General features: G+C 51.2%; 2 protein-coding genes across 4 annotated transcripts in view; both read left to right on the forward strand.

Moving 5' to 3' along the window:
* Atp2a3 (ATPase sarcoplasmic/endoplasmic reticulum Ca2+ transporting 3) overlaps nucleotides 1-4,561 on the forward strand; it is a 31,951-nt gene extending 27,390 nt beyond the window's left edge. Inside the window, exons 20-22 of one of the 2 annotated variants that reach the window (XM_057774443.1) lie at nucleotides 13-130; nucleotides 483-552; nucleotides 3,200-4,561. In XM_057774443.1, the coding sequence (XP_057630426.1) occupies nucleotides 13-130; nucleotides 483-552; nucleotides 3,200-3,263 (252 nt within the window). In that variant the 3' untranslated portion in view covers nucleotides 3,264-4,561. The remainder of the gene's footprint in view (nucleotides 1-12; nucleotides 131-482; nucleotides 553-3,199) is intronic. The other variant, XM_057774442.1, reaches the window with a different exon arrangement.
* Nucleotides 4,562-11,454: 6,893 nt separating this feature from the next.
* P2rx1 (purinergic receptor P2X 1) lies at nucleotides 11,455-26,665 on the forward strand. 2 transcript variants are annotated; one of them, XM_057775417.1, is made up of 12 exons: nucleotides 11,455-11,799; nucleotides 19,882-20,029; nucleotides 20,300-20,371; nucleotides 20,834-20,903; nucleotides 21,087-21,183; nucleotides 21,484-21,564; nucleotides 21,798-21,939; nucleotides 23,748-23,875; nucleotides 24,189-24,279; nucleotides 24,842-24,907; nucleotides 25,283-25,384; nucleotides 25,531-26,665. In XM_057775417.1, exons 1-12 carry the CDS (start codon nucleotides 11,663-11,665, stop codon nucleotides 25,594-25,596), a joined length of 1,200 nt encoding a protein of 399 aa, XP_057631400.1. In that variant the 5' UTR covers nucleotides 11,455-11,662; the 3' UTR covers nucleotides 25,597-26,665. The 2 variants fall into 2 exon arrangements, with proteins under 2 accessions (XP_057631400.1, XP_057631401.1); XM_057775418.1 differs by lacking the exon at nucleotides 11,455-11,799 and adding an exon at nucleotides 19,466-19,549.
* Nucleotides 26,666-27,272: the final 607 nt, after the last annotated feature.

Consider the following 27,272-nt stretch of genomic DNA (forward strand, 5'->3'; position numbering starts at 1 on the left):
TGCCCCCACCAGCTCATTTTCCAGGTGACCCCACTGAGTGGTCGGCAGTGGGGAGTGGTGCTCCAGATGTCTCTGCCTGTCATCCTGCTTGATGAGGCCCTCAAGTATCTGTCCAGGAATCACATGGATGGTAAGTGGGAAGCACGGCCCCTTCCATGTCCTCACCAGCTTCCTCCAACCTGCCTCTGCTCCCCCCTCATGCTGCATGGTAGGAGAGCTATTTTTGGATCGTGACGTGGAGGACATAAAGGATCCTGGTGGCTGTGACCCAAGATGTTGCTGAGAGGTGTCTTGCACTGTAGGAACCTTGACTGGGCCTATTGGGAACACTGCTCAGGGCCACACCACTGCTGCCTCACTTGCCAAAAACCCCCCCACTCCACCTCCACCCCTGCTGCCTTACACGCACAGAGGTGGATAAGACGCTGTGGTAGTCCTGGCCTTGGCCTCTGACCTCCCTGTACTGGCTTGTCTTTATCCAGGTATTCTGACAATTGTGCAGGTCTGGAGTAGGCAACCACTGACCACTTCCAGGAGCCCATGCCATACTGGGTTGGCTTCTTGGTGTCACCTTATGGGTGGGAACAAGGGAAGGTCTGTAGTCATCCAGGAACGATGGACAGTAGCAGGGCTGGGTGCGGAGAGGAATCTACACTGCTGTGGAGAGGTTGGGCCCAGCAACCAGCTAAGACTTTCTTTGGGCAACAGGGACTTTGGGGGCCACTTCTAGCTGGAATGTGACCCCTGATCCAGGAAATAGTGGAGGCTATAAATAATTTCCATGCCTGACATTCCATAAAGGCCCCCACACCCCCATGCTAACTAAATCTACTGGGTACTAAAAACAATTGTCTTTTTAAAAGGACCTCAATGAGTCTTTCCTTCTCTGGAGATGCTGGCCTCCCAGGTCTGTACAAGGAATGGCTAGACTCAAAGAGCCCATGAGTGGGGCTGAGGGCAGCCGGACCAGGCCTTTCTGCCCCTCCATATATGGTTCTTTTGGGCTCGTCCTGGGTGGACCTGGGAAAGGCCTTGAAGAAATGGGTATGAATGGCCAGGCGGTGGTGGTGTATGCCTTTAATCCCAGCACTTGGGAGGCAGAGGCAGGCGGATCTCTGTGAGTTCGAGGCCAACCTGGTCTACAGGAGCTAGAAAAGAAATGGATATAATGGGTATGACACTAGAATGTCATAAGCAGCTCTGGCTGGGCAGTGGTGGCATACTCCTTCAATCCCAGAACTCCCCAAACCATATGTGCCAGCTAGAACACATCAGCTAGACGTGGCACCAACTGTACTCAGGTGTACCCAGACTGAACCGGAGCATTACTTGAACAGGAGTTCAAGACCCATTTGGGCAGTGTAATGAAAGCTTGTCTCTGTCCTACAATATTTACATAATGTTTTATCTTGGTTTTCTCTGAAAGATTCTAAAGGGAGACAGAGCTGTGGGTTCGAGACCAACCTTGTCTGCAGAGAAAGTTCTAGGACAGCCAGGACTGCACAGAGAAACCTGTCTCGAGAAGCCAAAAATAAAGCGGGGGGTGGGGGGAGAGAAAGAATTCCAACTCTGGGCAGACAGCACAGGAGGGTCTCCCAGGAAACCCCTCCCTCCATACTCAGCTCAACCTCACCACCTCACTTGTGAAGCCTGCCCCCTAGAAACATGAGCGTCTGGAGGCTGTTTTGTCTTCTTTGGGAGACATTGCTCATCCCTGGTGACCACAGCAGCCAAGGAGTTCAGCATGTTTTCTTGTGGAAATTTAAAAATGAAAAATGTCTCCCTATGGCTAAAATTTCTCATTCCCTTGGGGGAACCCTGTGTCTGGGATACAATTCCACCCTGGATTCCTGGGCCCGATGGGAGGGTGGAGGCTAGATGGGGAGATTAGAATGCCGCCCAGTTGGAGCTAAGGGTAATTGCTGGAAGAGTCTAGATTAGAGTAGATTAGATAGACAAAGTAGAATCTGGCAGGGTAGGGGCTGAGGTGTCTATACGGGAGCTGGTACCTGAAGTATAAAGGGGAAACCCAGAGAACACGGAAAAGCTGGCATGCCAAGATAAGGCCCTGGTTATTCTCAAGAAGTGGGGACCATAAAAGGTGTGTGGGCATGGGGCAGGGGGCCATGACAACTAGAAACCTTCTGAGGCGATACTAGAATAGAGCAAAAGAGATGCGAAGCCGGCCTGAGGAAGAAATCTTGGCCCAGGACGAACTGACCCAAGCCACACCTTTACTGACCTTTTTGACCTGAAATGGTGACCACCATGGTCTCGAAGAAGTTTTATTTGAGTGACCACGAGTCTTCAGGAGGGACCTGGGCTGGGCACCTGTGACTGCCCCTGGGGAGTGATGTGCTTGCTGAAGTCCAGCCGGCTCTGCCTTGAGCCGGCAAGCGGCCACAATCCCTTGGGCCTCCTAACGCTGGGCAGGGCGGGGGTGAGAGAAGGGACCCTTTACGTTCCCAAGCCAGCTGAGTGGCCTTTTAGGGAAGTTTTACTGAGGCCTGACGCTTGTGGTTTCTCTGTGATTTACGAGGATATGTCCTGAGGAGAATTGTGGATCTAGGGTCAGCCTTGGGACTGGGGGGTCCTCTCTCTCCACCCTTGGCGCTATTCAGGTGTGACTGAGTGACTGTCAGGAAGCTGCAGGCTGGGATGGAGAAGCTGAGAGGGGATGGATCTGGGAGAGTCCAAGGTACAAGGTGGACCCAGAATTCATCTAAGGACAGTGGAGCTACACGGAGGATGACGCGAAGGATTACGGGGCCAGATTGGGGGTTTTGTATGATGCCAGCAGTAGATGGGAGGTATTCAGGCAAGGCGGACTGGAGTTGGCCCCTTAGTCCTTGTATGGGCCGCAAAGGTAAAAGGCAGCTTGAGCGTGTTCAGTTGAAATCAGACCATGTGGGATGGGGAGGAGGCAAGGAAGATCCCCTGCTTATGGACGGAACAGTGATGGGAACATTTTCCAAACAAAGAAATATGAGGGTTTTCTCTGAGAATATTGCTGGATTCCTGGGGTTGGGGCTCAGTGAGGCTAGGAATAGACCAGGTATGGAAGGTTCCAGGCCATGACAAGTGGGGGCTGGCCCTGGAGAAATGGAGGGCGACAGGCTGAAGGGGGGGGGCTGAAAGGGCACCCTTCATATCTCACTCCGCATCTTAATATGATTTCTCATATTTTTTTTTCCTCCAGAAAAAAAAGACCTGAAGTAAGTCCTGGAATCAGAGAGGAGTCTTCAGTATGGCCATCGGACTGATAGCGTCCAGGCGTTCATCCCGGTTCCCACCCCTGCCACCACACTCAGCCACCTGTCTACTGGACCCTGCTGGACATGACAGGCCTGAAAGAACGACCACCTCTAGGCCCAATCCCAAGTTCCTGCCTCCATTTCCATCCCTCCCTCCAGCTCTGGCCCGGAAATTGAGCCCAGGAGGGGCGGCTAAGAAGCCAGAGCTGGCTGCAGGGCCACCACACACTCCCCCGCAGCTCTGCAACCTTTCCCCTGCTTGGAGGCTGGGCCTTTGCTCACTTAGTTCGCTTGGTCACTAGTGCCTCTGCCCTGATGGAGGGCTCATGAGGGCCTTCTTACAGACTCTGACCCCTTGCTTAGTTTGGGTCTGGAACCTGATCAGCTGTGGGAAGGAGAAGTCAGAGGGGACCATTTGGGCCCAGCTGTGCTCACAAGAAGGGGCAGCCCCTTCCACTTGGCTCTGCCTCCACCAAGTCCACTCCTGAGAGCGGGAGCCTGTGTCTGTTTATATATGCGCCGGCCCCAGGGAGTTGAAGCATCACAGATAGATAGGAACACAAGAAGCAGGAGGAGGGGCTGGACCAGCCTGGGCTGACTGACTGGGCTCAACCCTATTCCCACCTCTCACTGTCCATGTCCTTGGTGCCTGAGACTCCAGACATCCCTGGGTCTATGTCAGCTTGTCCTGCCACACAGCCTGGTGTGAGGCCATGCCGCTCACTGCAGGGCTGGGTGGTTCTGAGTCTCCTGGACCCCTGGCATTACTCTTTGCCCCTCTCTTCCCACCGTACATCTTTGAGTCAAAAGTCGTCACTAGGATGGATGCTCCAAGAGGGACTGCCTAGCCCTACCTCCCCACTGAAAGAAAGCATCTCATGGGGATCTATCAGATGAACTGATTTTGGTGTTACTTGGTTTTTGTTGTTGCTGTCGTTGTTGTTCCTCTCAACTCTGCTGTTGCTCCTTTGACAAAAACTAGCTAGGTGTCACAGAAAACAGAGTAAGTGCCTGTCTGCGTGAGGTAGCTCTTCCTTGAGTGTGAACAATGTGATTATTTTATGTCAATCAAGATTCACATCACTGTCCTGACTTCCAGTAACAAAAGCCCCCTCGGCCTGCCTTGCAGACAGATGAACTCCGTGTTTGGTAGCCTACTCTCTCGCACGTCCTCCCTCCCCTCTGGCGGGTTTCTGGAGGGGCCTCAGAAAGAAACAGAGTTGGAGGGATGGCTTGACCTGAACGGAGCCCTGTGCCCACCTGCCGACATGCTTCCTGGTAGAGAAATAAAACGTGTGTCTGGGGGATTGGAGCTGTCGGCATCTTGTCTGAACGGTGGGCTCCTATCTCTGTGGCGACCAGGGACCCATCCACCTAGAATCCAGCAAAGTCCATGTCTGGGATCCCTACATTGCCAGGGTTCATCTCGTACTCGAAGATGGGGCTTTGAGAAACACTAAGAATCACACGACCAGAACCACACCCCAATGGCAGAAATGGGGTGAGCCTGAGCCTGCTCATTGCTCTGCTGGTTGGCAGTTCAACAGTTTAATCATGCATTTTATGATTAATATGTCACCTCCGGGGAAGAGGAGCTGGGGTAGGATGAGACAGAGCTGGACCTGGAGCCTGCATTTCAGGAGCCCATGTACCTCAGAATCCCTGGCAAATGCCTGTCCTGTTACTCTCCCTGGACTTTCTTGCCTGCTATGTTTTTATCCCCTCAGGCCTCCAACAATCTATCTCACCTCAACGGTTTCTACCCCTTCCCTACCACTTTCCTCAACCCCCACCACCCTGGGGTGTCTCTGTAGCGGTGCCTAATATGAGCCAGCTTCTGCAGCTGATCCTGGGAGGCAGCTATAGGAAGGGACTGGCCATGTCTCTAAAGAGAAGGCTCACCATGAAGGTTTAGCCTTCATCCTCTATCTGGCTGTCCTAGGATGGAGACCCAGATACCTGGGCCCTGTTGTACAGGGAACAACTGTTATAGGCAGGACTGACTGTATCATTTACAGAACCATTGCAAAGTGAAAACCTGGGACCCCCAAATTACTCACTGAACTGGGCTGGGCTCCAGCCAGTAAGAATAAAGCAAATTTTAAAAAGCCCAAGGTATACACACAAAAAAGAAAGAAAGAAAGAAAGAAAGAAAAAAAAAAAAAGAAAAGGACTTAAGGCTGGGCAGTGGTGGCACACACCTTTAATCCCAGCACTCAGGAAGCAGAGGCAGGCAGATTTCTGACAGTTTGAGGCCAGCCTGGTCTACAAGAGCTAGTTCCAGGACAGGCTCCAAAACTACAGAAAAATCCTGTCTCAAAAACAAAAACAAAAAACCAAGCACAAACAAACAAAAGCCCAAGGTACTACTGGGATGGGAATAGAAAGCAGAGGTAGAGGAGTTTGAGAACCTAGTGTTGGGGAAGGAAGAAACCCGGAATTCCGGTGCCTAGTTCAGGGATTCTCTACATGTGGGTCCAGTGCTGATCCAAGTCACATCCGTGAAGCTAGTTGTGACAGAGGAGACAGCTCACAGCTCACACCCTGAGGAACTCACAAGGGTTTAACTTTCGAGCAGAATAGTTGGAAGTATTCTTGACCACACAGACATCTGTAAGGCCTCTCAAATATAAAACCCAGCAACCCTCTCCTAGGCTCTTAAACAAGCCCCATGCCATGGAGAAGCTGAGGGCAGAGGCTCCAGCTAACAGATGAGGAACCCGTTGAAGGCGCTGTCTTTCTGAATGTGGGAATGAGATAGCCGAAACCCCAAGAGAACTCACAGAAGAGGTGTGTGGCTCCAGCGTCTCCCACAATCCCTAGGGCATGGTGGCCTCTACCCCCACCAGGGCTTACCCAAATCCATCTCTGTCCAGCACACAGCATGGAGTCTACAACCCAAGGCTGGGCAGCCAAGCTAAACAGAGAGGTTTCCTCACCTCACCCAGGAGGGAATTCCCAGGCAATCCCAGCATACTCCTCTCTGGCTCCAAGGTGGCAGCTGCCAAGATGCCCCTGGGTCCCCTTGCTTCTCTGGGAACCAGGACTTTGTGCTCTCCAGGCCCCCTCTATGAGGGGGAGGGAGCAGGATGGAGCTGTGTTATGTGATGTGGAAGAGGAAAATGAAAGACAGTAGGGAAGGGAATGTGGACATCAGAAACCTGAGCCGAAAAGGCTGGGTGCTACAGACTACGGAGTCCTTCTATAGATGGACAGACCATCCGTGATATGTCTGCACAACAGAAAATCTTCAGCAGCAAAGGTATACATGACCACACACATATAGAACAACATAGCTTAAAGCCATTGTGATAAGTCAGCCATGGTGGTGCCCTTCTAAAAATCTCAGCACTAGAGAGTCTGGGGCAGGAGCATCACAGCAAGGTCTGGGCCAGCCTGGACTACAAAGTAAAATCCTGTCTCAAATAAATAAAGAAATTATCTTTGTGTTTGGATGAAAGAGGCAAGACACTAAAAGCTCAGCCTATGTGCTTGCACCTCCATGGACTTCCACAGAAGGCAGGACAAATCTAAAGGACCGCAGATCAGTGATTGCTGGATATAGGTGCTGGGGAAAGAGAAACTGCAAAGGGCAAAGAGGAACCAGTGGTGCACACTGTTAGTCCCAGCACTGAGGAGGCAGAAGCAGGAAGATCTCTGAGTTTGAGGCCAGCCTGGTCTGCGGGGCGACTTCCAGGACAGCCAGGACAACACAGAGAAACCCTGTCTCAAAAAACCGAAGTGGGAGAAATCAGGAGGCCCTCTTCTAGAATGATGGGTCAGAAAGTAACTACATGTATTTGTCAGGACTCATCAAACTGTCAAAAGTGGAAACAAAAAAAAATTGAATTTCACCTCAACTTGGTTTTATTTAAAAAGAAAGGAAGGAAAGAAGGAAGGAAGGAAAGAAAGAAAGGGAAAGAAAGAAAGAAAGAAGAAAAGAAAAGAAAAGAAAAAGAAGCCAGAGGTGTTGCCTGGCATGCACAACACCCTGGGTTTGTGATCTCCGTCTCCACATAAACTGGCCTTGGTGGTATTTGTCCAGAATCCCAGCACTTCAGAAGTGGAGGCAGGAGGATCCAAAGTTCAAAGTCATTCCCATTGCGCGGCAAGTTCAAGGTCAGTCTGAGATTTATAAAAACTATATCTTAAATAAATAAGAATAAGAAGACATAATAAATATTTATTTATATCTTAGATAAATAGGTAATGAGAAGAGATAAGTGGACCTGTGCTACCTATGGCTGTCTCTGTCACAGCCTTGAGAAGTGTCAAAAAAAACAAAAAACACAAAAACAAGCCTCTTGAATGAATGCTTAGTGTTGAAGAGAGGGACCTACATCAGCCAGAAGCCCCTTACTGCCGGACAGAAGTCTGAGAGGAAAGACCCGAAAAGAATGGCAGTGGACTAGCAGACCGTGATGCCTTGGACACCGAAGGGCAGAAGTCAGCCTGGTCATGGCCCACAGTGGGAGGGAAGAGGTCTGAAAAATTTAGACAGTGAGGAAAAGCCAGCCCTTGGGGCCATGGCTGATACCCAACCTTCGCCATAGACCTCCCCTTGACTGCTAGGTCAAGAGCTCTGTTCCAATAGCATTGGAGGGGCTGTTGGATGTTGGGGTGACTCTCTGAGGACAGCAGGGCAGACCCATACAGTGTGAGAGTCAGATTGCCAGGGATAAGACTTTGGTACCCTGAGTGTGTAAGGAGACAAGTTGGAATCGATGCCACCCACCCTGTTGAGGACTCAGGCTGCCCTCCAGGCTTGGGCAGTGACTCCAGGATGGGCACTGGCCCCCTCCATACCCACAGAGTGCTAAATTTAGCCAAGCAGGGGAGGTTGTCCTGGGGCCGAGTCCTTGGCAGCAGGGCCATGTCTCCCTAGAAGGCCCGGCCCAGAACCAGAGCTGGCCACACATCCTTTTGGCTTATAAGGCAGGACTGGCAGAAGTGCTGGAGTCTTTGGGTGGGACCTGGGCCAAGCCTTTAGACTTTGGGGAGCCTCTCTTCCAGCCACAAGCAAACTCAAGAACTACTTGTTCCATGACCTTTGACCAGGTGTTCAACTTCCAGAACCTTGGATCCTGCATCTGTATAATGGGCCTTCTACTATCTGCTTTACAGAGCCATGGTGAAGAAAAGTCAGGTAAACTCCATTGAGTGGCATTCTGACATCTGTTCTACCTACCTGTGCCTACAAAGGCTAGGGCCACAAGTGTCTGTTCCCTAAGAGTGAGTCAGTGCAAGAGACATTTGCCGTGTGTGCATGTGCGTGTGTGCAGATGTGTGTGTGTGCATGTGGAGGCCGCAGGTCAACATCAAATGTCTTCCTCGGTGGCTCTCCATCTTATTTTTTGAAACAGGGTTTTTTCATTGAACCTAGAGCACACAGATTGAGCTTTGATGGCTGGTCAATGAACTTTAGGGCTAGGGGTCTGCCTATCTCCACCTGCCCAGCCCTGGGATTACAGATGCAGCTGCTGAGCCCCCACAAGTGGTGGGATTCGAACTCATGTCTTCATGCATGCACTCCTGAGCCCTCCCTATAGTCTCATGTGGTTAGTTCACTTTTGTAGGGTTATTATCAAGAAAAGAAGGTTATGCTGGGCCGTGGTGGCTTACAACTTTAATCCCAGCACCCAGGAGGCAGAGGCAGGCAGATGCTTGTGAGTTTGAGGCCAGCCTGGTCTACAATGCAAGTTCCAGGACAGCCAAAGCCATTGCATAGAGTAACTCTATCCAAAAACATTTTTTAAAAAGAAAAGTAAAGAAGAAAAAAGTAAATTGTGTCACTGACCCCACCTTGGGTCTTCTAATACCTTCAAATGGTCCTCTCTGTCATATTTCCAGAGAGCCAGGGCTCATGCCCAGGCTGTAGCAGATGCAGCCCTAACAGTCTGTCCAACAAGCTATACTGGGCATGGGGTGAGAAGGGAGAGGAAGAAAAGGAAGTGGAAGAAGAAGAGGAAGAGAAAGGAGAATGAGGAGAAAGAGAAGGAGAGAGAGAAGGGAGGAAGAAGTGAGGTGAGGAAGATGAGGAGGGAGAAGGTGGCGGTGGCATGAAGCAGCCAATGACAACAGGACAATGACTTCCTTCCTCTTCCTGTCTTCTGTCCATCCTTTCTCTTCTCCCTCATTTGGAGCTGGTCCCTCTCTAGAATATGGTGTGAGCGCCATGGAGGAGGGTACAGGTGTGGCTCCATTTCAGCCCCCACCCACTCCTACCACAAGTGGCCCTTCTCCTGGGGCTCCTCTTCCAACAGCTGGACACGAAATCAGCTGGGAGAGGGGCAGGCCTTTTTGTTTGGGGTCAAGACAAGGTCAAGGAGCCTGCTGTGGCTCTGGCTCCTTAGGAAAAAAAACAAAACAAAACAAAAAAACCCAAAACAGAAAAACAAAGGATGTGGCTCTCACCACCCTGACAGTGGCGTCAGACAGTTGTAAGAGTTCCTACTGGAATGTCAATGGTGTGTGTGTGTGTGTGTGTGTGTGTGTGTGTGTTCTATTCAAGAGTGAGGGATTGGTCCTGGGTGCTGGGACAAGACACCCAGAAAGCAGCCCTGCTTGCACAGGGGCTTGGAGCCCTGCTCAGGGCTGTTTGCTTCCTGCAAGTAGCTTATGAGGAAGAAGATTGGTTTTTTTTTTTTTTTTTTTTTTTCGAGACAGGGTTTCTCTGTGGTTTTGGAGCCTGTCCTGGAACTAGCTCTTGTAGACCAGGCTGGTCTTGAACTCACAAAGATCCACCTGCCTCTGCCTCCCGAGGGCTGGGATTAAAGGTGTGCGCCACCACCACCAGGCGAAATGGACAGTTTTCTTTTTTTTTCTTTTCTTTTCTTTTCTTTCTTTCTTTCTTTTTTTTTTTTTTTTTTTGGTTTTTCGAGACAGGGTTTCTCTGTGGTTTTGGAGCCTGTCCTGGAACTAGCTCTTGTAGACCAGGCTGGTCTTGAACTCACAAAGATCCACCTGCCTCTGCCTCCCGAGGGCTGGGATTAAAGGTGTGCGCCACCACCACCAGGCGAAATGGACAGTTTTCTTTTTTTTTCTTTTTTTTTCTTTTCTTTCTTTCTTTTTTTTTTTTTTTTTTTTTTGGTTTTTCGAGACAGGGTTTCTCTGTAGCTTTGGTTCCTGTCCTGGAACTAGCTCTTGTAGACCAGGCTGGCCTCGAACTCCCAGAGATCCGCCTGCCTCTGCCTCCCGAGTGCTGGGATTAAAGGCGTGCGCCACCACCGCCCGGCTGAGGAAGAAGATTGTTAATCAGTACTTAGGATGGGTCAGCTTGGCCTGGGGTGTAGGCCAGTGAAGATTACCAAGGAGGTCTGTTTTTCAAGAGGTTCTTTTGTAGGCCCAGAGTGAGATTGCTCCCCTCTGACCCTAGGGGTATAATGTGAGCTAACCTCAGGCCTTGGGTTTTGGGACCCCTATGCTCAGGGTCTGGGTTACTATTGAGGAAGGCGAGAGTTGCACTGGATGGACCCTCACCCCAAACTCAACAGTGGTTTCAAATTCTGTCTCTGGAGTTGCTGGGACCTATCCCCTAAGGACTTCATTCTGTGAGGAAAGTGTTACATTATCCCCAAGCCCTCAACAAGTAGCAAAGCTGCCTAATATTAGGCTTTCCCAGCTGTCTTAATACTCCATATAGCTGTGTGACCCTAGTCTTATCTAGATATCTACCTCCATGCCCCTTCTGGTGGCAGGGACCGGGTGGGAGTGGTATCAGGAGGTACAGTCAAGCAGGTTGGATAGAGGGAGAGAAAGGCTGAAGATGGAGAAGCCAGCCTGATGCTGAAGTTAATGGATATAAACCGGGCGTCCAAGGGCGGTTCTAGGCTACAGGACCTGATATCAACCTCTGCCCATCCCTACAGATTCCCTAGGATTGAGCTGCTTACTCTGACTATAGCTGGGAGGATGGAGGTGGGGTTCTGAGGACTTTCATCCCAGGTCCTGGCCAGACTCCCCAGTTCTGTCCTGTCAAGTTCTCAAAGTGGGGGTAGCCTGTGGCTTTATCTCTCCCCTGTGACTGGTAGCCATGGTGGTTTCCGGCCAGTAGCTCCTGTTTCCGGAGGCTCAGAGGGGGCCCAGGCGGAGCCTAGAGGGGCAGTGGGGCTGGGCCTGGGTGGCCCCACTGGCTCCGCCTCTGTCTATCTTTGGGAATTTATTTCACGGGCACCACTGGCCAGTACTCCACTGCCTGCCAGCAACCAAAAGCTGTTCTGATCACCCAGGGTTTTCCCTCCCAACCCAGACCCACCAACTAACCCCTGCCTCCTGGCCTCCGGCCCCACCTGCCCTGCTCTGTTCTTAAGGGACTGAGAAGTCTCCAGTCACTGCACTGCTATAGCTGTGGAGGCAAATGCTGGCCTGCCCTTGACCACAGAGGCCGTGTGGGCCCCTCCTGGCCCACCATGGCACGGCGGCTGCAGGACGAGCTGTCAGCCTTCTTCTTTGAGTATGACACTCCCCGGATGGTGCTGGTGCGAAACAAGAAGGTGGGAGTCATTTTCCGTCTGATCCAGTTGGTGGTTCTGGTCTACGTCATTGGGTGAGTCTAAGTGCCCTCTTCACCCCCTTTGGGCACCAGTCCTCTACATGTGCCAATCCTCTGAGCTCTGGGGTACTGACTAGCCCCTTGTCTCTCCTGGAAAGTCCTCTTGATGAGCCTCCATGCTATCAGGAAAGAATAGGCCCTTTAACCTACTGTCAAGACGGAGACACTGAGGCGGGTGATACACACTGCTCTGGGTGCATGGTGAACAAGAGGCAATGCCATTGTGGGTCCTGAGGAAGAGACATAGGGAAGGGTCCTTTCCAGTCAGTGAGCGAGTGGTGCGTACTGCAAGAGCCCCTTTCACCTCCAGCTTCCCACATGCAGCTAGGGAGACAAGGCAACAACCATTTTACTAGCCAAAAGATAGGCTCTGCTCCCGTCTCTCCAGTCTGAATGAGGGACAAGCTGGGGTATCCAGGAATCTGGGACCTGAAAGACCCTTGGATTCTGAACACTCAGCAACTAAATGGATGCTTGAAGCAGGAGGTAGCCTCCGTTCTCAAGTGTGGCATCTCCTTCCTGGGCACAGGGTCAGCCAACTGGTTAGCCTGGGAACCATGCAAAGGCCACATTTTAAAATTCAGTCTGGTTGTCTTGGAAGCTAACAGACCTGGCAGATCTTGCATGTACATACATGTGTGTTGTGTGGGCTGATGTCACGGTGTCATGCGGATGCACTTGTATCCTACCCATGTCCTATATGTCTAGGCATGTACCAATGACTTTTTGCACCTGTTTCTGGATGTGCATGCATATGGCTGTGTCCCTGTCTGCCCTGGGTGTGAGGTAGCTAGGTGCCTGAAGCGTCACATGTATAGGGCATCATGTTTACTCACAGTCATACCGAAAAGAGCCCCTAGAGGCCCTGGGGTCACTGAAAGGGTTGGACTCTGATGAGAGCCTGCCGACACCCGGCACCCCGCCCTGGCTATGCTGTGTGGTTCTGAGGACTCTGTACATTCCCGCTTGGGGGACTGAGACTAAGGGCCTGCAGAGTTACCCGTGTAATGTTGGGCCCTTGGGAGTATCTAGCACCCAGAACAGCTTTTACTCTGCCTATTGGTCCCCTAAGATTCAGAGCTGGCCAGATGTAGCCAAGGCCAGGACCCTTCTGTTGATTTTCGGGCTCTGTCCCCTTCTTGCTCACAAATCAATTTGGTCAAGCTTGAGAGGAAAGCTAAGGCCCGGAGAGGAGCCCAGGAGTTTCCAGGTCACAGGGCAAATCAGCCTTAGCCCTGGGGCTTTGCTCTGCTCTCTCCCTTCCCACCCCAACAAAGTTTCTAAGGTGCTTCCTAATGGGCACCACTGGCCCCGTGTTGAGCACAAAAGGAGCCTCAAAGTCCACCATTAACTTATTTCTACTTCCTCCAGGAAAGAGAAGTCGCTACTCAGGCTCAGCCTCACCTAGGGAGGCCAAAAAGGTTTATCCCTTCTCAGGGCCCAATGATTCTCTGCTGTGTTTTCAGAGCCGTAGCTGTGAACAGTTCCTAGCTGTCAGAATAGAAGGGGCAGTCAACCTAGCCCAGCCCTGCTGTAAGATGAGTCCCAACTGCCCCCCAGCTGTGATATGTACCTCCAGTGACAGGAACCTCACCTCTCCTTCTTTTCTTCCTTCTGGCCCAAGATGATCCATCATTTTCAAGGGGATGTATCCCTTGTTGGTGTGAGGGGTGAGGGTAACAGAGATGACGGCTGTAACTAGTCTCACTAAAATGCCCGATTCATACAGCAGAGCCCAAGGCAAGGTCTCCAGGTCCCCAAACCCAGGCTTCCCTGCCCACTGGAGCTCTTACCAGCTCTGGCTGTGGCTGGTCTGTCTCTGTCGCCCTCATCTGGCTCCTGCCTGGTGCTACACTGACCCCGACAGATAAGACCCCCAGTTTCCCAATTGTTAACATAGGACAGCAGCTGGAGAGGACCATGCTCTTCTTTGTGAAGGGAAGGGCTTTGCTCTAAGGATCTTCCTCTTTCCTAGATGTTTGTCTGATTGTCTGGTCCGGTAGGTGCTGCAGGGAAGATGGGAGGCTGGGGGTGGGCGGGAAGAGGCGACCAAGAGATTCAGTCTCTGGGCACCAGACAGTGAAGCCCACGTTGGAAATGGGCAGCATGGCAGTGGAGAGGGACAGATAATGAAAGCAGCCTTGAGACTTAGGAAGTCAGTCAGTCAGTCAGACAGACAGGCTGAGATGCCAAGACCTGGAATGGGCTTAGGGAAGGGCAGCTTAGGCTGTGGTCTCTATTGGTCATGCTCTTCCTATAAATCTGAGGCAAGGGGGAAGGAAGTAAGAAATTTCAGAAGGCAGAGCCTCTGATGACCCACATTAAGGTGAAATCATAGATGAAATGCTCCAATTGGAGGGGTCGATCTATGAGACAGACTGGTCTAAACCTCTTACTGGAAAGCAGAGGGGACACAACTCTGTTGTGTGATTTCAAGTGGGCCAGAGAGAGACAGGAAACCCAGTTGAAAAAAAAAAAAAAGAATTGGTCAAGTTTTTATTTGCTAGTTTTCTGAGACAAGGTCTCTCTACACATCCCTGACTCTTCTGGAACTCATTATATAGACCAAGCTGGCCCCAAACTCACAGACATCCACCTGCATCTGCCTCCCGAGTGCTTGGATTAAAAGTGTATACTACCATGCCTGGCTTCTGTTTAATTTTTTCACTGGTGACTGGAACTTACATGAGGCTGACTTCAAATACCTTAATATCTACTCTTTCAATTAACTTGTCTTTCATTTATTTGATGCTAGAGATTAGACCCAAGGCCTTGAGCATGCTAAGAACACTCTACCACTGAGCTACACACACACACACACACACACACACAATTCTGACTGGATCAGGCATGTTAGGTGGATTATTTACCTATAATCCTAGCACTCAGTAGTCTGAGGCAATCATCTCATGAATTCCAGGTTAACTTGGCTACATGGTGAGTTTCAAGCCAGTCTGGAGTACAAGATGATACTGTCTCAAAACAAACAAAACCTCACGAGTTTGTGGTCATTATTATTCACAAGATTGCATAATTATCACTTCTAATTACATTTCCATCACTCTAAAAAGAAACATTGTATCCCTTAGCAATCAGTCCCCTTTCTCCTCCTCACAACTTGCCTTGCCTGTTCTGGGTATTTCCTATAAATAGTACCATACACCATGAGCCTTTTTTGTATCTGGTTTTTTTTTTTTTTTTTTTCCTTTTTATGGTTTTTCAGGACAAGGTTTCTCTGTGTAACAGTCCTCGCTGTCCTGGAACTATCTCTCATAGACCAGGCTGGTCTTGAACTCACAGAGATCCACCTGCCTCTGCCTCCTAAGTGCTGTGATTAAAGGCGTGCGCCACCACCGCCCAGCACATATCTGGCTTCTTTTCCATGCTGTGTTTGTTGTAATGTGTAACCCAATGCTTTTATGACTAAATGATAAGCCATGTGTTGATTCATCATATTTTATTAGAGTATCTGTGATTGGACATTTTAGGCTGTTTCTACTTTTTGGCTCCTAGAAGCATTGCTCCCCTGAGTGTTTGTGTACCAGTACTTTGGTGGACACATTTTTTTTTTCTCCAAGGCTTATATCTAGTAGTGGAATCAGGTCAAGGGAAATCCCATGTTCAAAGTTTTGCGGAACTACAGTCTTATAGAATAGGAGATACCTTCAAGATGTCTGGTGTGGAAGGCAGATGTGGGTCCCCAAATATATTGGTCACCTCTCTTGTAGCTGTGACAAAGCAGATAAAGGTAGAAGAGATTATTTTGGCTCGTGGTTTGAGGACACATCTATCATGATGTGGTGCCGGCAGCAGGAGTGTGGGGTAGCCGGTCTCCCTGGCTCCACGGTCAGGAAGCAGAGAATACGGATTCCACTTGCTTTCTCCTTGGTATTCAGTTTGCGGACTGGTGCTGCCCACATTCAGGGTGGATGTCCCCTGCTGGGTAAAACCTCCCTTGAACTGTTTACTGCCAGGGCTGGGGATGTAGTTCATTTGCATGCACAACACCCTGTGTTGGGTCCCCAGACACATACACAAGGAGGTGCGTCCTAGAACTTAGCAGGTGGAGGCAGAAGCTCAAGGTTGTCCTAGACAACATAGTGAGTTTGAGGCCAAGCTGGGATGTACAAAAGCTTGTCTTAAACCACCCAAACAACAAACCCAACTTCCTTTCCAAACAATTCGCTTTATTACTTTTGAATTCTGCCTCATTCAAGTTCTCAGGACAGAGGCAGAATGAGGCCAGATTCTTTACCAGTATATAACATGAATGACTCAGATGGCCCAGTTCCTGAAAGAGCTTTTTTTTCCAGTGAGACCTCTTGATCTGGGCCCCCACCGTCTGCATTTTTCTTAGCTTTCTTGTCTCCTAAATTCCCATCAGAATGGCCTATTAAGCTCTGGTTACAACATTCAAGGGCTTCTCTAGCCCACAGCTCTAAACTTTCCACAAAGACCCAAGGTTTACATTATCGGGCTTATCAAAGCAATGGCTCCATTCCTCAGTACCCAGATTTGTACTAGGAAGGGTCCTCTATAGGAACAGCACTGACAGAAAGTATGTGTAGCATAGAAGGGGAGTCCCTAAGCAGGGCAGTGGTGCTGCAAGTCTTTAATGCTAGGACTCAGGAGGCAGAAGCAGGTGAATCTCTGAGTTTGAGGCCAGCCTTGTCTACAGAGTGAGTTCCAGGACATCTGGGACCATTATATAGAGAAACCCTGTCTCAAAAAACAACAAAAAAAGGGGGGGGGCACTACACACTAGATACAGGTCAGGTAGTGTAACCACGGCTATCTATATGCTGAAGAGAATGTAAGTCTGATAGTGACCAGTCCATGAAACTAAATACTTCAGGGGTTCCAATGTGGTACTGGGGTACTGGAAGGTTCCTGGAGGGTCACTAGTCCTTGGCTCACGTTAGAAAACCAAAGAAGCTGGGGTCTGTTAAAGGCTCCATCAGGGCAGCAGCAGCTGCAGAAGTGGCCCAGACTCCAGGAGGAAGTGAGGGCAGGCAGACCACACTGCTTTTCCTCTGACCTCTTTATCTCTGGCCTGTTGAAAGGCACTTCTCATTCTGAGTTAACTTCCCCTCTTGGTTAACTCTCTGTGGGCATGTCCTGAGGTGAGTCTCCCAGGTGAGTCCAGATGCAATCAAGGTGACAGTATCAACCAGCACACCAAGCAACCAGAGATGCCAACAGTCTGTTCAGACTTCTTGAGGACAGGCTCCTGGAGTTTGCTCACTTCTGTAGTTTTAGTGTTGAGAACAATGACCGACTCCAAAGATGGGCTTAATGCACACGCGTTGATTGAGTGGCTAACTGAATGTATAGGGCTGGGTTGTAGAGGCAGACCACTGATGTGGAGGGGGATCTTGGGACAAGTGTACCTGTGACAGCTCACCCAGAGCTCTGCCCTCCCAGGGGAACAGGGAGGATTTGATGAGAGATTTTCATGTTTATGTGTCTTGAGTACACAACCTTGTTAAGGATTTGTTTGTTGAGTGAGGTATCCTCTGTTTAACTGAGGAAGTTGGGGCTCAGAGTTCAGTCTCTAGTCTGAAGTCATACACGTGGTGAAAGGCAAGTCTAGTACTTAAACATGGCCACTTCACTGTGTATCCCTTTTCCAGGAACCACTGGAGAAGGGAGTCCCAGAGGTGGTGAAGAGACTGGCAAGAGTCTGAGAAGGGGCCTCAGAAGATGCTGGTGTCTTTGACCTCAGACCTCTTTGATGGCCTTCCCAGAGTAGTAACCATAAGACCAGGTCAAGACATGGCTTTGGGGAAGATACTCAGTAGTTAAGAGTGTGTACTAAGTTCAGTTCCCAGCAGCTAGGTCAGGCAGGCAGCTCATACTCTCCTATAATTCTGGCTCCGCAAGATTCAATGTCTTCTCTTAGTCTTCATGGCTATCTACAGTCAAGTGTTCAACTCCACCACCCCACAACACATACATACACAGTTAAAAATAAAATATATTTTTTAAAAGACATGGCTTTGGAATGGCAGGCTTGCTGCCGGCATGCCAAAGCTATTATTACCAGGGCAGAGGTCACAAATACCAGATTTGACATTTCCTTTTGACCTGCCAAGACCAGAAGCCCCAAGGGCAGACACAGCCCAGAAATTGTATTGATCCCAACCCACAGCTGAGGCAGGAGAGGAACTCTGGGGAGACACACCCAGCACTGCACAACCCTGGGTCTGCAGGAAGGCCTCCAGCCCTGGATCGCCCCTGTTTGACTTCTGACCTTTCGGAGGGGAGTGTGCACGGACTTCAGTTTCTCTACCTATTGTATGACCCGTGGCTATTGGGCAAAGAGAAATCGAGGTTCTGAGGATGGAGGTGTGAAGAGGAAACCCGTGGCTTCTCGGGGGAGTGTGCAACAAGCCCCTCCTCCATAGCAACAAGCCCCTCTTCCATAGTAGCCCCTTTAAGTTGGGGTACAAGACAGAGGCGTGACTGCAGAATGGGACCATGGGGATGGGGAACCCCTTTCCCTGAGGGGTTCCCAACGGCAGCCTCAGAACTTAGACCTTTGTTGTGCGTCGCCTGTTGCTGTTTATGGGCTGCAGGGGGCAGCAGTGACCACACTTTGGCTTGGAAGAGGGACAGGTTCCAAAGCAGGCTTTCGGAGGGGAGAGGCTTAGAGTTGCAACAGGGCTTCTTCCCTGTGACCCAGGACAGGGGAGTGACAGTAACTCTGGGACTAAGGCTTGGAGAACCTTGTCCCCAGAGGAGACGGCTTGGTGATCGTTGTTTAGGTAAAGCAGAGGACGGAGAGAGCAGAGCATATTCACCCACGGTCTTCTCCCTTGGGAGGGCTGCGGTTCACGTGCCAGTGGGCAACACAACCTTGAATCTACTCCAACAGTTTCTTCTAAAAGAAGAGGCTACCACAGGAGAGATGTGAGACACAAAACTCCCAGCATAAGCACCAGACATGAAACCTAAGCTCGTTCTCACAATGGAAGGGACTTCATTGGCTCATGTTCTAGTAAAGCCCAGAATTTTGTTTTTCTTCCCCTCAAGGGGCTGCAGCAACATGGTTAGGAATCTGGTCCTCTCCATCTCCTGGCTCCATCCTCAGGCTGGTCCTTAGAGATGGCAAAAATGGCTAACGGCAATGTTGACCTCACAGCCTCCTTGCTTAGCCACCCAGCATAGTGGGAGTTTCTTTCCTAGTAAATCCCAGGAATAAAAGAATATGGCTTTGCTATCAACACTCTTCTAATGGCAATTAGACTCATTACTTCTGCTAGAAAGGCAGGACATTGATTGACATGCCTTGGCTATATGCCCATCCCTAGGAGTGAGGTCAGTCCCTCTGTACTTCCTGGATTAAACCTGAGCCACATACATAGCAGCCGAGGGAGGGGGCTGGAGGCTGCAGAAGGGAAGGTTATGGCCTTTAGCCCCAAATCCTGGCTTCTCTCTCATCCCCACTGTTCTCCTTCCCACTTTCCACCCAGTAATGACAGACTTCTAAGCAGCTTTTGCTAGGTGCCAGCACACAGCCTAAGCAACTTCTCTGCATGAACTCGCTTAACATAAACAAGTGCTAATGTTGTTCCTGTTTTATAGATAAGGAAGAGGAAGGACCCACTCCAAACCTCAGCACTGAGGAGCAGGGCTGGCTGGGAGACAAAGCTAGACTCCCGGGCAGTCTTCACACTTTGCTGGAAGTTGTGTGGGAAGAAATGGGGTGTTGGGAAGGAGCACTGGGGTCAAGAACTGGCTGGTTGGTCCTGACATACAGCTCTGGGGGGGCGGGAGGATTAGGAGGGACAGTCAGTCAGTAGCTGCATGGACTGGCCTCCATGGCAGAGTTGTAGTGGTGGTAATTTAGACACAGGCCAGTAGGGGGCAACAGGCAAGGCTGTCCTGCCTCCCGGAAACTACTTGGGAACCTACTTGGGAACCAAAGCTCAGAAACATATCTGAGAGAACAAGAGGTGGTCCAGAGGATGCCAGAAAGGACAGAGACTCTCACAACCACTTGTATCCTGGGCAGGATGACCTGCCCAACACTGTACAGAATCCTAACTCCCCTGTCTTCCCTGTATCCGACAGGTGGGTGTTCGTCTATGAAAAGGGATACCAGACTTCAGGCGGCCTCATCAGCAGTGTGTCTGTGAAGCTCAAGGGCCTGGCTGTGACCCAGCTCCAGGGCCTGGGACCCCAGGTCTGGGACGTGGCTGACTATGTCTTCCCAGCCCAGGTGAGTTGGCTCAGGCCTGCACCATCCTCCCTCCTATAAGCCGTGGCTCAAGGTTCCCTGAAGGGCCAGGTTAGCTTCCTGCTCTCCGGGCCTCAGTTTCCCTTACTGTGAGACTAGTTCTTTCCCTTCACAGTGATGCCATGGGATATGGTGTCTGCTGGGCGTCAGGTGGTCTCAGAGCCCCGTTGGGCAGTGTTTAGGTGCTTGGGGCTATTCTACCAACTCTGCCTGTCATCTCCCTGCCCTTCACTTCCTTCCCTTCACATCCAGGGTGACAGCTCCTTTGTAGTCATGACCAACTTCATCATGACCCCTCAGCAGGTGCAAGGCTATTGTGCAGAGGTGAGGACTCCGTCCCTCTCCTGGACCCACAGGGGAGATAACATGTTGGAATCCCTTGGGCCTTGGTGGTGATGTGGGATGGGCTTTCTGAAGAGGTTATGATGCAATGTTAGAGAGTCACACAAAATAACCGTCAGCCACTGTTAGTGCCATTGCTGGGCATTGTGCCTCTCCGTCCCAACCTCCAGTCCCCTGCCAGCAGACACCAGCACTCAGCGACTGGACAGAAACCTAGGATAAGTGTGGGAGAAGGAGGCTGGGAGCAGGGGTCTGTCACAGAATCTGAGATTTTACTCCATGTCTACACTGTGGCCCTGGGGGTGGGGGCAGGAGAGGGTCCTCCCTAGGACTGCATCACAGGGCCTGGGTAATATTCCTGCAAGCGACCCCGCGCGTGTGCTCCTGGGAAAGGTAGTCTCCCAGGGGAATAACACCGGGGCCAGCACTTCTCCCATCCCCCAGAACCCAGAAGGTGGCATATGCCGGGAGGACAATGGGTGCACTCCGGGAAAAGCAGAAAGAAAGGCCCAAGGTAAGACCAGCCCCTTCCTGTCACCTCCACAACCACGTTGCCTGTGTCTGCCTCTCTGTGCTCCACATCTCTCCAAACTGTTCCCCACCGAGAGAGTCTATCCTGCTCTCATCCTGGCTCTCGGCTCCATGCTGCAGAAGCTCACCATGCGGTGGGACCCCAGAGGCTGCGCTCTCGCTGCAGGTATTCGCACAGGCAAATGCGTGCCCTTCAATAGCACGGTGAAGACCTGTGAGATCTTTGGCTGGTGTCCTGTGGAGGTGGATGACAAGATCCCAAGGTAACTGATGTTCTGTCCTTCCAGGGAGCTAGAGATAGGGTCCTGACCCACAGACATCTGGATCTGGCAAGAATGGGTTCTTTATATTTCTGATCCCATCCCTCACCCTATCCATGTGGCCCAGGCCAAAGAGTCTCCCTGTAAGATGTGGCCTGTAAGCCCATGCCCTATCTGGAGTGTGGCCACCCCACATCAATGCACGCTACATGGGAGCCCCTGTGTTCCCTGCTATTTGCCAAGCTCTTTCAGCCATACAAACACTCTTGGGGAGGGGCACTGAGCGAGTGCTGTTTCCCCCAGACCTGCTCTTCTCCGTGAGGCTGAGAACTTCACCCTCTTCATCAAGAACAGCATCAGCTTTCCACGCTTCAAGGTCAACAGGTTCGTGGGAGAGGAAGGCAGAGGTGCAGGTGGCTTGAAGCAGCTGCAGCCGCTCTCAGTACAGCTCCCTCCATCCCAGCTGCTTGCACTCCGGAGGCAGCAGCCTCGGCAGACCTCCCGGAGGCTGACGGTTTGGGAGGGGGGATATTCTAGAATTCTGGAGGGTCCTGGAGCTAAGTGGAGTGAGCACCCTCCCAGCTGGCACAAGGCTGCTACCCATGCCTTCCACACAGGCGCAACCTGGTGGAGGAGGTGAATAACACCTACATGAAGAAATGCCTCTACCACAAGACCCTGCATCCACTGTGCCCAGTCTTCAGCCTTGGATATGTGGTGGAAGAGTCAGGCCAGGACTTCCGCAGCCTGGCTGTGAATGTAAGGATGGGATGGGGCTGTGCCAGCAAGGAGAGTACAGCTCAGGGTCATAATACACGCCTGCCAGCCCCGTCCTGCCTCCCAAACCTCGTGGCACAGGCCGTGTGTGTGCACAGGACTGTGCTGTAGTACCAGAGCCCCTGGGGGGTCCTCTGCAGGGCCTGGTCTGATCCCGCCATGGAGGAGGTGTTAAAAATAAAGAGATGTAGGCAGACAGCATTATCTGGATGCTTAGTGGTCCTTCCCTCCCTCCTTCCTTCCCCTCTACCTTCCTTCCTACCGCCCTCCCTTCCTTCTTCTCCCCTCTTCCTTTTTGTTGTTTGGAGTCAGGGTCTCCCTCTATAGCCTAGATTAGCCCCAAACTCCTAATCCCCCTGCATCTGCCTACATACATACAGGAGTATGTTACCATGCCCAGTTTGTTTTTTAATTCGTTTTTCTGCTGAGGATGGGCCTCCTGCATGTTCAGTAGTATCCCCTAGCCCCAAGCTGTACCATAGCCTAAAATCCACCTAGCTACTTCGTGTTTTCCTGTGGTGGGGATGGAACTCAGGGCTTCACATGTCCCTGGATTCCAAGACCGCAGTCCCTTTGCAAGACTCTGGATCCAAATCCTGCTCTGCCTCCCAGCCAGAATGTGTCCTCAGATGGGTCCCTTAGTTCAGCGGATTTGAGAACTCCACTGATAGCGCCTTTCCCATGGTGGTACTATGAGGCTCAAGCGAGCACACACCTGCAAGTTAGCGCTTCAGCTCTGCCTGGCACGGGGCACTTTACATCCTGTGCTTGCCGGGTCCTTCTTGTGCTTGCTCCTGCAGCTGCCTATGCGGGCATGGCAACCCGCTCCTTTTCTGTGAGGTCACCAACAAGCCCCACTCACGACACACTTGTGTATGGCAGAAATCTGCAGGTGTTTGCTTTGCAGAGCTACATGGAGGTGGAAGCAGCCAGACAGTGGTGAACTGTGGGTGTTCACGCCTCCGTCATACCCTATAGGGTCATCAGGATTTACAATGCACCGTTTCTAGAACCCACACCTGCCCTTACCCACTGAGTGTGAGGATCTCTGTGCCTGCCTCCATGCTGAGCCGCTCAGCTCCCTGTCCACTTCTCTGATCACCTCTCCACCCACCTGTCCTGTTCCCTGCCTCACTTCACTTTCTGAAGTGTTTTCTTCCCAGATGGCACAGGTCACTCTAGTTCAAAGGCTGCTTGCTTGTCTCTCACATCACTGTGACTTGAGCCAGGAACTGAGAAACGGTGACGAGAGCCAGATGTCTCTGTCCTCTTGGACCTGACAGTTCATCTTAGAGGAGAGAGGTCAATAAGTAATCACACAGAATACACATATAACAAGCCAGGTGTGCTAGCACACACCTGCGATCCCAGCACACAGGAGGCAGATGCAGGAGGATAAGGAGTTCAAGGCCAGCCTAGGCTACACAGTAATGCCCAATCTCAAGAAACTAAGGAACTGGAGAGATGGCTCAGCAGTTAAAAGCACTTGATAGCCTAATGATTTGAGTTTACTCCCTGGTCCTACATGGTAGAAAGAGAAAGTCTACCCTTGCAAGTTGTCCTCTGCCCTCCAAAGTCATACTGTACACAGGGTGAATTTATCTACACACAAAATTAATAAATAATATCAAACAATTTTTCAAAGAGAGTGCAGGCACCAACTGTGAGACAGTTCTGTTGTTGTTGTTGTTTGCTTGTTTGCTCTTTTAAACTCATGAAGCCATCTTGCCCGTCTAGACAGGAGTTTTATAATCCTGAGCCCAGATCTTGTGTGCTTGTGTCCTTGGCAGGGTGGGGTGGTTGGCATCACCATCGACTGGGAGTGTGACCTGGATTGGCACGTGCGGCACTGCAAACCCATCTACCAGTTCCATGGGCTGTATGGGGAGAAAAATCTGTCTCCAGGCTTCAACTTCAGGTACCTGACAGTCTCCTGCCTATTTCTGGAATGCCACAGGTTGACAAATGTTCCCAGAGGGGACCAGAGGACCTTGGATGGCATCCATCCTGTGTGAGTTGTCAAATAGGAAGCCAGCAGGAAACAAGACCTTAAAGGCTTGCGTTTCCCAGCCCTAGGTCTCAGGTCCTTGGAGGTCTGCCTGGTGGGAGTCAGGAAAGGGCTGAGTGGAAGGAGACTTAGTCATTCTCCTTGGGCAATGCTGGAGGGCCTCTTCCTAATACTCTGGCACTCAAGATGGCTTTACCACCATCTCCTACCACCCCCTGCCCAGGTTTGCCAGGCATTTTGTGCAGAATGGGACAAACCGTCGTCACCTGTTCAAGGTGTTTGGGATTCGTTTTGACATCCTTGTGAATGGTAAGGTAGGTGTTCCATGTGAAGGGATGGCCACCAAGGCATCTTCCTGCTTTGGATGTCTGTTGTTTCAGATACAAAGTGGAATGGGGGGGGAGCTGGAGAGATGGCTCAGCAGTTAAGAGCATTGCCTGCTCTTCCAAAGGTCTTGAGTTCAATTCCCAGCAACCACATGGTGGTTCACAACCATCTGGAATGAGGTCTGGTGCCCTCTTCTGGCCTTCAGGCATACACACAGAAAGAATATTGTATACATAATAAATAAATATTTAAAAAAAAAAGTGGAATGGGATGTTTGTGTCCAGAGATCTGCTTCAAATGACCATGGACATTGTGGGTGGCTCTGTCCCGGCTTCGAGCCACTGACATGGCTCCCCTACTATCTCCTTGGGTCCGGGGAAGCAAAGCCAGGGACAAAGCCCAGGTTTACTGACCAGGAGCTGGCTCTTGGGGGAACCAGAGCCCTGGACCATAGGCAGTGGGGAGACTTTAGAGTTGAGGGGCAGGGCTTGACCTTTTCTAGCTGGGTCCCTTCGGTTGACCTGGTTCTCCCCTGGGCCCTGCCACCAGGCCGGGAAGTTTGACATCATCCCTACTATGACTACCATCGGCTCTGGGATTGGCATCTTCGGAGTGGTAAGTGTTGGCCGCACATGTTTGCTGTGCTAGGTTTCAGCCTCTCTTCTTCTACATTCAGTAGCAGAACCCCAAAATAAGACCATAGGTGCCTATCATTATTGAGGCAACAGCTGCTTTCCCCACCACCCTAGACTTACCGTGTACCTGGGGAAACTGAGGCTCAGAGGTAAGAGAGAGGTGGGGTGGGGCTGACTTGGTCCCAGGAGGGGTTTGGAGCACCTTATCCTGTCTTTAGGAAACTGGGGTCTGGAGTGGCAGGATTCAGCCAGGACCACAGTCAGCAGGGACCACTGTGGGACACGGAAGGTCGATATGGATGGTCGATATCTGCCCTAGATTCCCGTTCTCCACCCCTGCTCTCCCTGTCCTCAGGCCACAGTTCTTTGTGACCTCTTATTGCTCCACATCCTGCCCAAGAGGCACTACTACAAGCAGAAGAAGTTCAAGTACGCCGAGGACATGGGGCCTGGGGAGGTAAGAGAACTTCTGAACTTCTTGAGCAGCACTCTTCAAAGACCTCAAGCTTGTGTGTCTGCATTGGCAGGCTCTGTCCTGCAGGACTTGGCGCTGCAGGCCGGGACTTCTGGGGCCTGACTTGCATTCCCACATTGCATACACAGGGTGAACGTGACCCAGCGGCCACCAGCTCCACTCTGGGCCTGCAGGAGAACATGAGGACCTCCTGACCTCAGCCTTGGGTTCTGGACTTGACTCAGTGTGTGGCTTCTGGCTAGGGCCGGAGGCTTCGAGCCAGGGCAGAGACCATTCCCAGGGGCTTTCCTACCAGACAGACACCAAGTTGCCCACCCCCCGCCATTTAAGAGTGGAGACGGGCAAGACACTGCAATTCAGAGCTCTGGGCCTAATTCCACACTTCCCCTCCTGAGGGATGCCCCCTCCAATTTCAGCCACTCTGGGTCCATATGGTTGGGCTCCGCACACACCTATACCCTAGCTTTATGACGACGTCTCAGGCTCTCACTGTCCATCCAGGGCCTCACCTGCCTAGATTTGTGCTCTTCCATGTGGAAGCCACTAGCCAGATGTGACCATTTGAACTTAAATTAATTAAAATATAATAAAAAATATGCCTCAGTTGACCTAGTTAAGTGGACACATGTGGCCTACGGCTACCAAACTGGACAGCAGAAGATGCTTTCCATTGAAAGAAGTTCCAAAGGAATTCCCCTGGAGGTTCAGCAACAGTGCAGGCGCCTGGCACACATCCCACCTAAAAACAGAGACACAGGCCACTTTGTGCCTGAGGCTTAAGAATGGCTCTCCTGGAGCTTTCTTGGCTCTTAAGCTCCCAATCAGCCTTGGGTCAGCACCAACTGGCAGGTATAGGCACTGAGCAGGGTCTCAAACACCCCCAGCAAGTGTGTAGTGTGCCACACAGGAATTCACAAGCCCCCAGGTACACACGCCCCCTGCACATACAACTCTCCGCCCCCGCTGTGGGTTGGAACAGCTTGGGTACTGCAAGTGAAACCATCTGAACACACCTACACCCCCAGGCAGGGACACATGGTCTCCATACAGTGTCACCCCCATGGGACAATGCTCCATACTGGGGGAGTCAGGCCAGGACAGCCCTGCCAGTCACAGAACCTTACTCAGCTACCTCGGGTGGAGGTGTAAACCCAATGAATCCTGGCTCCTTGCCTGTGGCCCAGCCCAGCTTCCACGGCTTGCCCGGCTTGGTTGGAACATGAAGGCTCAGGAGGCAAGGGGTGGGGCACAATAAAAAAAAGAAATAAGGACAAATTTCTGTCTTCTTTGCTTTCCTTTCAAACCCTTTTAAAGTTCAGAGTGCTCACCTGTGAGACACACAGTTGAGCTGAGCATCTGAGATTCCTGTGGGCAGGCTGGCGAGAGGTGCCTGAGCCCAGCTGGGTCAGGGGGCTCACGGCAGTCCCTGAGCCCCATCTCCGCACAGGACAGGGCACCAGCGCTCTTCCAAATCCTGAGGAAGCTCTTCTCCTGGCTGCAGGGCAGTTGAGCACCCCAGAAGCAAATAAGGTTGAGAGAGGGGCTTGTTGTCCCAGGGATGAGATTTGGGGGCACTTCCACAAAGGAAGGGAGGCTTGTGGCTGGAGAGGGGGAAGGATCCATGTGGACATGCCTTCTCGCCTGGGCTCACAGCCAGCCAGGGGCTCTGAGTACCCCTACCTTGCTCTGTCTAGACCAGTTTGAATGGCACAATTTCTGAACGGCACAGTTTCTTATACTGATGGATCTGTACTGTTCAGTGTGGTGGCCACTTGCCAAGGTAGCCAATAAACACTTGGAGTCATTTCACTTTTTAATGTTTGTTGTTGTTGTTGTTGTTTTGTTTTGTTTTATTTTTTGAGACAGGGTT

The sequence above is a fragment of the Chionomys nivalis genome, chromosome 7, assembly GCF_950005125.1.
Source record: "Chionomys nivalis chromosome 7, mChiNiv1.1, whole genome shotgun sequence".
In the NCBI taxonomy this organism is placed as follows: domain Eukaryota; kingdom Metazoa; phylum Chordata; class Mammalia; order Rodentia; family Cricetidae; genus Chionomys; species Chionomys nivalis.